The 14,124-nt window shown below is 43.1% G+C and overlaps 2 protein-coding genes and 1 long non-coding RNA gene across 3 annotated transcripts; 2 read left to right on the forward strand and 1 right to left on the reverse strand.

The window, feature by feature from the left end:
* The first annotated feature begins 2,040 nt into the window (after window positions 1–2,040).
* On the forward strand, window positions 2,041–8,460 carry LOC144899523 (uncharacterized). The gene is made up of 5 exons (XR_013627696.1): window positions 2,041–3,841; window positions 4,551–5,787; window positions 5,982–6,099; window positions 6,248–6,388; window positions 6,466–8,460. It is a non-coding gene; the product is annotated as an uncharacterized LOC144899523 (long non-coding RNA).
* On the reverse strand, window positions 2,468–8,036 carry nsun2 (NOP2/Sun RNA methyltransferase 2). Its single transcript, XM_058046409.2, has 19 exons — window positions 7,815–8,036; window positions 7,472–7,629; window positions 7,308–7,403; window positions 7,127–7,232; window positions 6,898–6,969; window positions 6,740–6,824; window positions 6,460–6,652; window positions 6,240–6,314; window positions 5,966–6,096; window positions 5,695–5,768; window positions 5,497–5,627; window positions 4,820–4,916; window positions 4,492–4,700; window positions 4,328–4,420; window positions 4,121–4,256; window positions 3,486–3,566; window positions 3,249–3,387; window positions 3,136–3,175; window positions 2,468–3,069 (listed from the first exon to the last, which is right to left on the reverse strand). Exons 1-19 carry the CDS (start codon window positions 7,944–7,946, stop codon window positions 2,793–2,795), a joined length of 2,325 nt encoding a protein of 774 aa, XP_057902392.2. The 5' UTR covers window positions 7,947–8,036; the 3' UTR covers window positions 2,468–2,792.
* Window positions 8,461–8,942: 482 nt separating the features above from the next.
* srd5a1 (steroid-5-alpha-reductase, alpha polypeptide 1 (3-oxo-5 alpha-steroid delta 4-dehydrogenase alpha 1)) lies at window positions 8,943–14,121 on the forward strand. Its single transcript, XM_058046410.2, has 5 exons — window positions 8,943–9,363; window positions 9,465–9,631; window positions 11,687–11,788; window positions 11,869–12,019; window positions 12,095–14,121. The coding sequence occupies exons 1-5, from the start codon at window positions 9,053–9,055 to the stop codon at window positions 12,159–12,161; spliced, it is 798 nt and encodes a 265-aa protein (XP_057902393.2). The 5' UTR covers window positions 8,943–9,052; the 3' UTR covers window positions 12,162–14,121.
* Window positions 14,122–14,124: the final 3 nt, after the last annotated feature.

A 14,124-nucleotide genomic window follows, 5' to 3' on the forward strand; every position in this document is an offset into this window, starting at 1 on the left:
CATTTCCACCAGTTGGTGGCGCTATAGAGTCTATGTACACCCAGTATAACAAACCAGAGATTGACCCAACACACCAAAAAATATTTCAAGACAATCTGACCATGAATCAGGAAGTTACGGCAGATATACATTTCCACCAGTTGGTGGCGCTGTGTTTTGAACATGGCTTCTGGAGCGTTAAGTGCGTCCTGTCATGATAGACGTCTCCACCAAAAATCATAGTCATACGTGTAACGGGTGGCGAGGGATAATGAATTGAAACTTCTAGGTGGCGCTAGTGTGTCAATTTAGATTGGTGTCACATGGGAGCACCACCAGGGCGCTCAGGCCTGGATTAAGGCCTCACGTTTAAGATTTCAGCAGCCTGTGACCTTCTGCAGGCAAATGATGACCTTTTGATGGTCAATGGCGAAGGCTGACCATTCGCCGTGGCCACGCCCCCCACATGTGCTTTACACACATCATAGTCCATCAACTGACTTCAGCAGTCTGTCAGTCAAACTGTGTATTGACTTTGATGTACATTGCTTCAAGGCAAGGCCAGACACCAGGCAGGGCCAGATATGAAATGGTCAAAGTTTGGTGGCGTGCCACGCCCACATCCTATGGAGCGGCCCAAAATCCTTCGCAATTTAACGTGGGCCATCCGTCTAGTGTCCGTTGATGCAACAACGGACTCATTCAGTCAAACCCCCTAGGAGGAGTTCGTCGAGATACGACCCCTACATCCTCCCCCAAATGGCCGCCGCCACCTAAAATGGCCGACTTCCTGTTGGTTTTTGAACATGGGTTCTTGAGACTTTTTTGTGCGTCCTGTCACGAGCGATGTCTCCTCCGAAAATCATGCCGATACGTGCAACGGGAGGCGAGGGATAATTATTTTAAAACTTGTAGGTGGCGCTAGTGAGTCAATTTGGCTTGGTTTCATATGGGGGCCACACCAGGCCGCTCAGGCCTGGATTCTGACCCCCCCTATGAGTTTTCAAGCCCATGCGACCTTTTGCGGGCGAATGATGAGCTTTTCTATGTAAATGGCGAGGCCTGAGCATTCGCCGCCAGGCCACGCCCACCACGTGCGCTTTTCCTGCATCATGGTCCATCAACAGGCTTCACCAGGCTGTCAGGCAGTGACCTTGTGACCCTGATGTTCATCTGATGAATCTCCTGGCAGAAAAGGCCTCATGTAGATGACACGCCTTTAGCCTGTCGCCAATAGGTGGCGCTGCAACGAAATCAGGAAGTGACCTACGGGGACCTTCGGGGCGGGGCCATGATCACATGTACCAAGTATGATGAAGATCTGACCACGTGGAGCCAAGTTATTCACGTCTACAGTTACGCTCAGCGTGCAAGGCCCGGACATATGAAAATGGGCAAAATTTGGGGGCGTGCCACGCCCACATCGTATGGAATATCCCAAAATCCTTCGCAATTTAACGTCGGCCATCCGTCTAGTGTCCGTTGATGCAACAACGGACTCATTTGGTCAAACCCCCTAGGAGGAGTTCGTCGAGATACGACCCCAACTTCTGGCACGAAAAAGGCCGCCGCCATCCAAAATGGCCGACTTCCTGTTCGTTTTCCAATATGGGTTCTTGAGACTTTTTGGTCCGTCCTGTCACGATAGACGTCTCCACCAAGTTTCGTGACGATAGGTGAAACTGGTGGCGGGGGCCAATTTTTTCAAAAATTAAAGGTGGCGCTAGAGAGTCAATTTTGGAACATTGTTTTCGGGACCCCCACCAGATCGAAATTTTCGCCAGACCTGACGCGCTTGCAAAATTTGGTGAGTTTTCGGGCATGTTAAGGCCCTCAAAATGGCCGTCCTTTCGTCAGAATAATAATAAAAAAAAAAATAATAATAATAATAAAAAACGGAACGATTACAATAGGGCTTTCGCACTGGTCAGTGCTCGAGCCCTAATAAAAAACGGAACGATTACAATAGGGCTTTCGCACTGGTCAGTGCTCGAGCCCTAATAATAAACATTACGATTACAATAGGGCTTTCGCACTGGTCAGTGCTCGAGCCCTAAATATTATAATTTAAAGACTAGCAGTTCTAACATAAGGACCTGCTTGACATTATTTACGATTATACTTTTAAAAAATAGTAATTTAGTCTCACAAATGACCTACAGTATTATCACAACTGGCTTTTAAAAATAATGTAGTATCGTAATAATTACTGTATTTCAATGCATCTACTATAAATCCTGTATATTATATTATTTATAATAGTATATAACAGTATATATGTATATAATATACTGTACTATATATGTATACATTTCTCTAGCATGTGTTATTGCAAGTCAATACAATTCAATTAAGTCTTAATTATAAAAATATTTCCTTTCAACACTAATACTAAAATAAATTCTATAATAAACATTATATATTTTCTTAAATTTAGTACTAGTTAATCAACAGACCCATTATATTGGACTCAAATATGACAAGTGAATATTTGTCACACCTTTATTGATTTCTCCATTTCTGATCATACAGGTGTAGAAAATGAGATAAGACTGATATAAAACTTTTTAAAAAATGCACAACTGAAGGAAATGTTATGCCGCTGTGTGGTAATACCAAGACTAAAGAAAATAACAGAAGCCATTTCATGAACTCAAAACATCATCCTCCTAGAGGAATCAAAACCAGAATTTCCAGCTCGGTGCTGGTCTGGCAGGGATTGCTTCTGTAAACAAAGTCCTCTCCTGCAGATTGTGTTTTTTTTAATCCAGCTGCTTTGAGCTTCAATGCACTTTCATCGAGTCCTCCTCCTCTCAGCCGCTCGTCCCATCCATCTTTGTTTGTGATGATGCATTCTCACTTCCATTGTCCAAGTCCCTCTCATCCTCCACTGCTGCCTCTTCTCCATCTTCCTTTCTTTTGTTCTCCTGTTCTGTTGCTTTCTGACCCACGCCCTGCTTGTCCCTAAAGACCTCCACACCCAGCATACGCAGGTAGTGGTACCGCTCGTTTCGGGCGACGAAGGCTCGAATGGACGTCTTTCCTCGCCAGCCGCACAGCTGGATGGGACACTGAGGCTCTTTGGGCTTGCTGTCAAATAGAAGGTAAACACATTAAAACAAAAAAAATATTTTAAACCAGCTGGAAGACACTTACTCTGGGTTGGGAATGTACTTCAACACAATGCTGCCCATTTCTATAAACAAAATGTAAATCAAGATATTAGCTCATTTCTAAAGCTTGATAACATTTAATAAAGTGCACTGTACCTATTTTATTGGCTTGAGCTTGGGCGTCGTCCTCCAGTTTGCTGAGGAAGGGGTTCTCCTGGGTGAGCAGCACCTTGATGTCCTCCACACTCACCGTGATGATCCTGGAGCGAATGTATGGCTGCAGAGTGTAGATACCCTGAAGAGGAGGAGGCACAGTTAGAAGGGTGTTGACTTAAATACATGTACATGCTTTTTAAAATATCCCAAAAATACATAAAACCTCCTAACACTCACCTCTTGAGCCACTCTAAAGGCACACCCAAACTCCTCACCATCACTGTTGCGAGACCACACTTTCACCCCTGTGTTTATGACCTAGAATGGAGATGAAAAGACAAAAAAAATCACAGTAGTCAGCACATCTCTGTAGAAGTCTGCTATTTTTAACATGACCGGCGTCTTTCATGAATTCTAACAAGGGATTCCACTATAAATTAGGCTGTTTGACTTGAACAAGGGCGCAGTGTGTTTTTTTCCCCCTCTCCTCCTTGCTTAAGGCTGTGTAAACAAAAGTGAAGCCGCTCTCTTGAGTCCCAGCAGGAGTGGGAGGCATCGCTTTGTGCTTGGCAGAGTCCACATCACAACAGGAGGTAAATAGTCGCATTTACAATTAGGATGTACCTGGCTTAACATGACACAAGAATTACAAATCACAAATTGTGTTGTTGGGCAAACCAGGGGAGCCTTTTTGGTCCGCAAATTTTTTTATTTTTTTTTTATCTCCGAAAGCAAAGCTAAAATGGTAATGTTTTCTACATGTAGCTTAGCATACGCTGTCCAACATTGGCCACTTCAATTGTTCTAGAGAGAGTTTGGATGGCAGGGGTTTGGGATTGAGGACAAAAAGAAGGCATTACGCAGACACGCACCTTCATGCGTTCGCTGTTGTTGATCAGCACGTTCCGCAGCTCTTTGGACACCATGTATAAGTGTCTCTTCTTGCCCTCGTGGGTTCTGGTCAGGACGTTCAGTTTGGGGAAGTTTGGGGACAAATCATAGAAGGATCTGGCGAGTAGAGCACGTAATATGATGTAATGGAATGTGGAAACGGCGCCACAAATAGTTCTCTCGCTCACTGCATGGTGGTGAAGATGGGGTCATCTTCACTGAGAAAGACAAAGGGATCTTCCTTATAGCCAAACAGTTTCAACTTCTTTGAAGGTGGAGGCCTAGAGAAGAAGGGAAGGGAAGGTAATTAGTATTACCTTAGTAATCAGTATATTCGGTGAGAGTGACTCACCCACACACGCCATCTTGTTTGTTACTCTTCTCCTGATCTCCTTTGGGTTCTCCATCCAGGGCCTCCCCATCAACTGCGCCGTCAGCACCATCCTCCTGCCTCTCCTCTGCCTCTACAGCGCCGCTCTCAGGGAGACGGGAAGTCTCTGCAGGGGCCACTGGAGAGCTCTGTGTTTTGGCTTCCATGCCAGATGTGGCCTCTCTCCTCAGCTAGAGGCAATCAGGGCAAGTAAATGTGATTAGTTACCAGCTGTGATAAGAAAAACCCAACGGATGAGAGACTTAGTATCTAATGATGCATGTTTAGCATGAGATGTATGAGAACGTACTTTGGGATACCGTCTGTTCCAGGGCATGGTGGATTTCTTCATCAACACGGCCACAAAGAAACCTCCAGTGTTCTGGTGATGTGGCAAAATTCTCATACTGAAAAGAAAGAGCTTAAAATCAAGTCCCTGCATTTACAGAATCAAACACATGGCTAACGGTGCCACCGAGAAATGAAAACTTGTTCCAGGGTTCTATGAGCTGAAGCACGTGACAACAGCGCCCTCTGCTGGACAACAGTTATACTCGCCCTTCCATGTACATTCAATTCATTCATTCATTCATTCATTCACTACCGCTTTTTCCTCACGAGGGTCGCGGGGGGTGCTGGAGCCTATCCCAGCTGTCTTCGGGCGAGAGGCAGGGTACACCCTGGACTGGTCGCCAGCCAATCACAGGGCACATATAGACAAACAACCATTCACACTCACATTCATAACAATGGACAATTTGGAGTCGCCAATTAACCTAGCATGTTTTTGGAATGTGGGAGAAAACCGACGCATGCACGGGGAGATCATGCAAACTCCACACAGAGATGGCCGAGGGTGGAACTGAACCCTGGTCTCCTCGCTGTGAGGTCTGCGCGCTAACCACTTGACCGCCATGCCGCCCACATTCAATTCAACAACTATCAAATAATAATGACAAGCTTTATTTTTTTGACGTGTATACGTACCATCTCTCCAGATGCATGCCAGCCAGTTTCTCCGCGTCATCCGGCGGGAACATGGTGGGTCGGATTTGAGTGTGACGGCTGCTCGGAACAGACGACCAGTCAGGATACCACTTGCCTTCTTTGGTCATCAGCTACACAGAAACAAGAATAGTGTTTCACATCCAAATGATGTATATCATGAGATTTATGTTGCATTACCTTCCAGGAAGTGACCCCAGGCATCCACTTCAAGCCAGGCAGGTCAGAAGAACAGTCAACAAGCTCCAGTGCTCCTAGATGGGGAAAAAGAAAGTAAGACCGCACTTATACTATATACTAAATACTATAAAGATGACACTTGGATATACTTTAGAGTAGTCAGCTTGTGCAGCATTTGTTAGTGTAAATAGTTGGGTAGTGCACCAGTCCAAACTGTGGGAAGTGTGTTTGCGAGCACCATTTTTTTATCTGGCCTCACTGTGTTGGCTACCTTCACTCTTCTCCAGCAGCGCCGCGATGACAGCTTCATCTTCAATAGGGTTAAGCGAACAGGTGGAGTAGACCATCCTCCCACCCACAGATAGCTGCTCAACACCATGCACAGCTATACGCAGCTGCAGGCTGGTAGGCGGGCACACACAAAATATCACCAACTTTATAAGCACTAAAGGCCACTTCTTCATTGCTACTTCAGCCAAAAATTTATTCTCCACAAAGACTACTTAGGTGGCTCCTTAAAGCACACAATCACTACTTCTGCTCACCCGTGAAGGTGCAGGCTGTTGCTCGTCGTCCACTTCTTCCACACGTCAATGTTCTTCCTCATGGTGCCATCCCCGCTGTGTGCCGACAGCAGCAGTTACATTCAAGCACACTGGGAAACTTGGCCAACAGTAATCTGATTATTATGAAGGTGCCTTGTCCTTAGATATTCCACTGTTGATGTAAATAGCAAAGCGGAAGGCATAAAAGGCATCATCTGACCTGCAGGGCACGTCACACAAGATACGATCATAGAAGAGGATGTCCTTCTTTCCATCAGCCTGGATCTGCAGCGTGGGGATGCAGGAGGCGTCATGGTTGACCACGACAATGCAGGGGCTATTGAGACGCTTGGTCTGGTGCACCAGCAGGTAGCAGCGTTTGTTGTCCACATCGTTTGCGATGACGAAGCCCTCTGAAAGGAAATTAGATGGCAGTACATCAGCTATGTATATTGTATACAGTATGGAATCTCTCATGCATCAGCTCGTGTTATTCTTACCTGGAAAAGGCACTTCCATGTCAGCGTGCAGCATCTCAATAAGCTGGGCTGTCTTGGACCCAGGGGCTGCACACATGTCCAATATCTAAAACACACACAGCTGTTTTATTATTTTCACAAAAATAGATACCCCCAAACTAAAAGGACTGCTCTCTGACTTTGTGATGAGGCTCAATCTTCAGTAGAAGAGGAGGGATCATACTGACTGCTTCCTGGCGGCTGATGTTACCCTGTAAAGGTAAACACAAGAAGGGAGTTCATCTCCCTTCCACAGAATTCCTGCAGGGATCTTCCAGGGATTTTCCAATGCGTGGCACAGTCAGGCTTCCTTCAGAGAACATAATACGGCAGTTCCACTCTCTTGCATATTTGTTTGTATCCACTCACAGATTCTGTCTCGCTCACAAGAAACTGGTGGAATTTCTCCAGCAGAGGGGACTTCCTAATGATCTTCCGGCTCAGGTTGGTGTGCCAGGCTTGCTCATCGGGATACCTGGAAAAGTGGGCAAAGCGAGTGAGGAATTCCTTATGTGGTGTGACTTTACATGCATTCTCATATTTGGTTTACCAGCTGAGAGGCTGTGGCGCCTCAATCTTCTGCCCATCAATCTCCAACTCCTTAAAGTATTTGTCCTTCAGACAGTGAAGGATCTCTTTGGCGTGGCTGGAAGCAGAAATGTAGGAGGAGGACATATTTACTTGGTCATACACAACATGCTGTGCCAACCTTACCTCTTGTACCCAGTGATACGTATAGTTACTGGCAATGGTTCCCTCATTGCGTCCATAAACTGTTCAAACTCTCCCTCTGGAACTAAGCCTTGCTCCTTGTAGTAGTGCTCAAACAACTTGTTTTCTTTAACAATGTCAGCATAACCAGCACCCCAGCCCTGTAACATATTGAATTCACTTCAATTAATCACATTTAGTTTATTTAGTTATTCTGTGAGTTCGACAACTGGTATGGCTTTGACAATAGCTCTTTCAGGACTATACAACACTGCAGATGTTGTCTCGGTCATTGTTAGCATGTTAAAAACACTACAAAACCTTCAAGTACAAAAGTGACTCTTACAGGGATATCTCTGTGGTCTCTGCCTGCTGCCGGCTGGTTTTTCTGTCTTTGTCTGCTTCTTTTCCCCATTTTGAAGACCAGTGAACCTCTGGAGGAACTTAAACGGGTGATCGTGTTTCGAGGACACAACATAAAGTGTTGTAGAACTCGGCTAAAACGTTAGCAGTGAGCCGCTATCCTATGTTGTATCCCTGAAGCATGTAGCCGCACTTACGCGTGTAAATTAAGACCCTTGTAAGCTGCCCCTGCGTTTGCCTGTAAGAAATACAGTGCAGACATTGTGAGGAAAAAAAGCATTATTTTTACCCAAATAAATGTCTGGTGTTGGGACAAGACGCTAAACGATTGGCTCAGTTCGTGAAGTATTTCTATTTAACACGGGGTATTGATTGGTATTTATGGACAGGCAGATCCTTGGACACACGGCACTCGCAGAACTACAGTTTATTGAACGTTTTCAGAAGTGTTTTCTCCTGCCATTATGAAACGTAACACGAGTCCCTTAATTGATTTAATTAAGTGTAACAACATAATCTGATTAGCTAATAAAATTGGTAGTAATTGGTAGTACCACTGATTTTCTTTTGATACACCCATCCATCCATTTCTATCCCACTTAGCCTCATGAGGGTCGCGGAGGTAGGCTGGAAACTACTACAGCTGACCTCCGGCGAGAGGCTTAGTACATCCTGTCTGGTCGCCAGCCAATCGCAGGCAAACATGCTGACAAACAACCATACCTATGGACTAGAGTCATGCATGTTTTTGTCAAGCTAACATAAAACAAGAGGGAAAAAACTAAATCATATAAAATCAAAATTGTGTTTTAAACAATAAAAAAGACAGCCAGTAAAGTAATAAAACCATTCCAACACATGAATAACTACTATACAAATTAAAACGTATTTAAAATATATTTATTTCAATATTTACATACGCCCATGTGCTCCTTGTCAAAGATGTACATTCCTCAAATAACTAAAGTATGAAAGTAGCGATATTTTAATTACAGAACTCTAAAGCGTAAATGACCGGTATCAGAAATATCGAAGTATCAATTTCCGTATCGACCCACACATCACTTGGCATTTGGCACCGTGTGGCCAAGTGATTTCCCATTTACCCAGCGCAACACCACCCTGTCCGACAATGAGGCTTCTCTCGACTTCAAACTTCCATTACACCGTACTTTCAGCTTGAGGTTCTATTGTCATTGTTCGCCTCCCCTCGCCGTCAAAATGGACATTCTTCTTTCGGCGATCTTTTCTTCCGAAGAGGAAGAGCAGTATGTCTTGGACTGCATGGCGTACTTGATGTTATTAATGGCAGCATGGACATTTTTTTGTTTGCTGTCTACCAATGTACCCTACGGCCGATATGCCATGTATGGACACGGATTTCCAGTGAATGCGAAGTTCGCTTGGTGCGTCCAGGAGCTGCCCGCGTTTCTGGTGCCCGTGGGTCTGCTAGTGTGGACTTCTGCGGCCAAAACATCACTGCTCACTAATCAGTTGATCATTGCTATGTATCTCTTCCACTACGCACAGAGGTAGGTCTTATTCCCCATTCGTGCTTGTACACGTGAATGCACCATAGTTGAGTTGTGTACAGTGGACACTATCAGGTGATGCTTTTTTTTGTGTGTTACAGATCGCTTGTTTATCCATTGTTAATTCGTGGAGGGAAACCAACACCGTTCATGTCGTTTGCTTTGGCGACTCTTTTCTGCCTCTACAATGGCTTCATGCAGATCAGATACCTGAGCCACTATGCCCAGTACCCTGCAGACTGGATTACACGACCGTGCTTCATCACAGGTAAGTGCACTGTTTTTTCTTCCAGATGGCCATTAAATGCATTAACATGAGACTTACAGTACACTCAAAGAAATCATTTATTGGGTGAACGTAATAAAATTATGGAAAGAATTTCCACCCAGGGCAGAACGGCGGTCTCGTGATTAGCGCGCAGACCTCACAGCTAGGAGACCAGGGTTCAATTCCACCCTCAGCCATCTCTGTGTGGAGTTTGCATGCGTGGGTTTTCTCCGGGTACTCCGGTTTCCTCCCACATTCCAAAAACATGCTAGGTTAATTGGCCACTCCAAATTGTCCATAGGTATGAATGTGAGTGTGAATGGTTGTTTGTCTATATGTGCCCTGTGATTGGCCGGCGACCAGTCCAGGGTGTATACCCCACCTCTCGCCCGAAGACAGCTGGGATAGGCTCCAGCACCCCTGCGACCCTCGAGAGGAAAAGCGGTAGAAAATGAATGAATGAATGAATTTCCACCCAATTAAAATGCTGTCATTTAATGAGATACAATTTTGTTAAACCAACTAATTGCAAATATGTTGAGTGAACATGTCTGTATTAAGTATTGGTGTCACCATTACAATGTTTAAATCCAACTTAATTTGTATGGGTTGTTTTAACATATTTACTAAGGTAGAAGCTGACTTATTTTCCTTTGGTTCCATTAATTTCTATATGATTATGGGGTATTTTACAGGGTAGGTACAGCTACAATTTTAAAAGGTAAAATATCACTGGACTTGACAAAACTTCAGTCAAACAGCCAGTCAAACTCTTTGGTTTGATGAAGCTGAAGAACCAGTCCCTTTCAGGTTCTTCAGATGTGCAGATGTAGGCGAACTTGAACAGGAGACCCTTTTAGTTTGTGACACAGGACATCTTCATAGTATCAAGTTCCTGGGATAAATTGAGACAAGAGTGAGAAGGACAGGTCAGCTTAGTTTAGTGACTAACAATCAAAGCAACACGTCAAAGGTTAATAAAAAGCTGAATTAATACATAATCATGCGTTTTTTATTAGTTATGAACTTTTCCTCACAGTTTGACATATTTCTTAAATAAAAACATGAACGCTGTTCTATAAAAATTTAAATATAAATGTTAAGTAACAGTACTTGAAAAATGAGCTTTGAGCTGCTTTGAAAAATATCATATTTGTTGCAATAATTGGGATTATACAAATAACTGCCTAAAGAAAGATCACCATAAAATTATTTGTTCAGAAAATACATAGAGGAACACACCATTCATACACCCACACAAATTAACATTAATATTTGATGACACATTTTTGGGGATGAAAAAAACCTTATAAGGACCTGGGATTGTCTTAATTTTGTATATCTGGCTTGCTGCTCTATCAAGAAAATTGTGATGTATGTCCCGCTTTGTGAAATAATATCAATAAATATGTCCATAAACTACTATTTTATCATATACCTGCACATACGTTTGGGAGGACAAAATGATCATCTCTGTGCACTTCAGCCTAACATGACCACCACATACTTTTTTTATTTACAACATATTGCACAACTGCAGGGTCTGGAGACACATGCTAACTCGCAAACTAGAGAGCTAGCGACTTATTTCCTTTAAACTTAAATAGCCAAAAACTAGGGAGGATAACTATTAACAGTTATTTAAGCTTTAACATGAACATTAATCAAATGTAATAATTTTTTCTGGGTACACGATACCATACAGCATCCATATCAAACTTGCGCGGGCCGCACTAACATTAAACTTTCATATAAAGGCGGGGGCCTCAAACTAGTGTTTGAGACCCCTGCATTAGGTTGTGCTGACATAAAGCGATGAAGTAGTTTTAAGGATTTTGCTTGTCATGTTAAAACTACATGATTGAAAAATGTCCAACCACTAAACATGAATAAATATAGCAGAAACTACATGTTAAATTTTTGTTGATAAAGCAGACACCCATGTTGCTTTTTTTGAGTGTACATGCAAAGGTCAATACGGTGAAAAGCTCAGCGTTCCAGCTTTTTATCATGCCTGTGTTTTATTGAAGCAACTATTGGTTTATCTCTTTCTAGGATCAGCGCTGTGGTTCCTTGGTTTGCTGGTGAATTTGCATTCTGACCACATTCTGAGGAACCTGAGGAAGCCTGGAGAGACTGGTTATAAAATCCCTAAAGGTTTGGCATGGAATATGATCTTTCATCAGCTAATAACATGCAGGCGGCAGACAACAACATGGACTTGATTGCAATTGCAGGTGGAATGTTTGAGTACGTGTCTGGTGCCAACTTTTTAGGGGAGATAACCGAATGGGTGGGCTTCGCTGTGGCAAGCCAATCTGTACACAGCGCAGCCTTTGCCGTCTTCACCATCGTGATTCTCAGGAGCAGGGCTGTGGGCCACCACAAGTAAGGAGATAAGCACTCCATGGTTTCCATTCAGTAGCAGTAATAATTCATGGATTGTATCTTTGCTCTATGCAGGTGGTACCTTGCTAAATTTGAAGACTACCCCAAAACACGGAAGGCATTAATCCCGTTTTTGTATTAGAATATACTGCCGTTTTTTCCCTACAGGCAGGTTATTTTTTTAATTCCAAAACTATCCTATATACTTTTTTAGGAGGATTTTAAAAAACTATAGGGCTGCACAAAAAATGGGAAAAATTCCATCGGCAACACAAACATGCAAACTAATGTGGAAATTGTTTTAGAAAACACAAACTTCCTTCTCTCTCGCCCCTATTTGCCATCTTGAAGGACATTACATTCATTCATTTGTTGGGAAACGACTTTGTTAGCGCCACCTTCAGGACATGAATCAATCTTCGGCAACAGCAACATAGGGTTTTTTTGTTTTTTGGTTTGTTTTTAATATTCCAAGAGTTCCACTGCTGCACTACCTTTGTTTGTTATAGTTATAGGTCATCACTGGTAGAGTTTTTTTTAGGGCTTTTTCTTATTATGCATGAATATTTACTCAATATTTTTGATAAACAGACTCTGAGTTTGAAGTGGAAGCAAAGCCAACATGCTTTGCTCTCTAAAGAACCATAAAAAAGAATTGCAAAGCAGGCTTTTCATATTTTTGTATCTCAAGAGTCATCAGTTCTATTTAACAACCACTTGACTGGAATGGATAAGTAAGGGACCTCCTGTTCATTTTTTTTCCACCTCATCCTCTCAAATGCAGTACATAAAAAGACATAAAATGTAACCGCACCTCCAGCCTGTAACTGTAGCAGGGCTGTCCTTGACATTTGGACCTGCTTGGAGCAAGTATGGCGCTCAATCATACTCAGCTATGTCTGAAATGGCCGGTGTCCCCTGAACACATCACTACTGTCAGGATCTAAAGAGACCGGATCCCTGGATGAGACTACAGAATAAGAAATATTCATTTATATCATGACTAGAGTATTTACAATCAAAAGCCATCAAACGTCCAACGCTAGGCTGTTTGTTCCTGTGTGTGTCGTCTGCATACCACATTCTTGTGAAATCCAATATTCATATTTCTACAGGGTTGAATGGGAAAGCTTCTACCGCTTTTGCTTGATGAGGTTTTACACTGCATGGGAACCATCCAAACAATTGTGTCTTCTTCGTAGCTGGCGTTCTTATCTTGCATCTTTGCATAAATGAAACATTTTAACATTCCTGTTATACATGTTTAAAGAGGAGGGGAGCACGGTATAATACAACTAAAATAACATGTGTCATTTACGAGTGGTAATACAATGGTTAGCGCGCAGACCTCACAGCTAGGAGACCCAAGTTCAATCCCACCCTCGGCCATCTTTGTGTGGAGTTTGCATGTTCTCCCCGGGTTTTCTCCGGGGACTCCGGTTTCCTCCCACATTCCAAAAAACATGCTAGGTTAATTGGCCACTCCAAATTGTCCATAGGTATGAATGTGAGTGTGAATGGTTGTTTGTCTATATGTGCCCTGTGATTGGCTGGCCACCAGTCCAGGGTGTAACCCGCCTCTTGCCCGAAGACAGCTGGGATAGGCTCCAGCACCCTGTGCGACCCTCGTGAGGATAAGCTGGAGAAAATGAATGATGAATTGAATGAATAGTATGAATTTTTGCTAGTCCAACTCAAGCTTGTTCATACTCTCCTGGACTCGACAAGAGACTGAGCATTTTTCTGCATTTTTGGGTTATTTCTTGACGGCAGTGGGAAAAAATCAGTGTTTTATACGTCTCAATTAAAGATGTCCCAAGTCGGGCCAAGTCTGAAGTCCATGGGCTTGAAATTTTTGAGTCCTTACAAGTCATAAGCAGCGTGTCCAATGTCACGGTCTTTTAAATCCAATTGATTGTGTTTTTCTAATAAAATAAGACATGTGACAAGACTTGGTCACAGAAAAAGATGTCTGACACAACATTCAGGATTTAGTCTGTTAACAGAAAATTCAGTGAGGCAGATTCTGTTGGACAATATACTGGAAATGACATATTCATGATTGGTTAAATACTTTGAACAGACACATTTTATTAACATCACTA

The sequence above is a fragment of the Doryrhamphus excisus genome, linkage group LG7, assembly GCF_037039965.1.
Source record: "Doryrhamphus excisus strain RoL-2023G ecotype Guam linkage group LG7, RoL_Dexc_Guam_v1.1, whole genome shotgun sequence".
Lineage (NCBI taxonomy): Eukaryota > Metazoa > Chordata > Actinopteri > Syngnathiformes > Syngnathidae > Doryrhamphus > Doryrhamphus excisus.

Bases quoted from the DNA above. Each gene is read 5' to 3' on its own strand.
- nsun2 (XM_058046409.2), bottom strand. From the start codon at position 7,946: ATGTTGTGTCCTCGAAACACGATCACCCGTTTAAGTTCCTCCAGAGGT. The intron at 7,233-7,307 runs GTAAACCAAATA...CCACTTTTCCAG, and splicing joins GCGCCACAGCCTCTCAGCTG to GTATCCCGATGAGCAAGCCT. The intron at 5,628-5,694 runs GTAATGCAACAT...GTTTCTGTGTAG, and splicing joins CTGGGGTCACTTCCTGGAAG to CTGATGACCAAAGAAGGCAA.
- srd5a1 (XM_058046410.2), top strand. From the start codon at position 9,053: ATGGACATTCTTCTTTCGGCGATCTTTTCTTCCGAAGAGGAAGAGCAG. The intron at 9,364-9,464 runs GTAGGTCTTATT...TGTGTGTTACAG, and splicing joins CTCTTCCACTACGCACAGAG to ATCGCTTGTTTATCCATTGT. The intron at 11,789-11,868 runs GTTTGGCATGGA...TTGCAATTGCAG, and splicing joins TGGTTATAAAATCCCTAAAG to GTGGAATGTTTGAGTACGTG.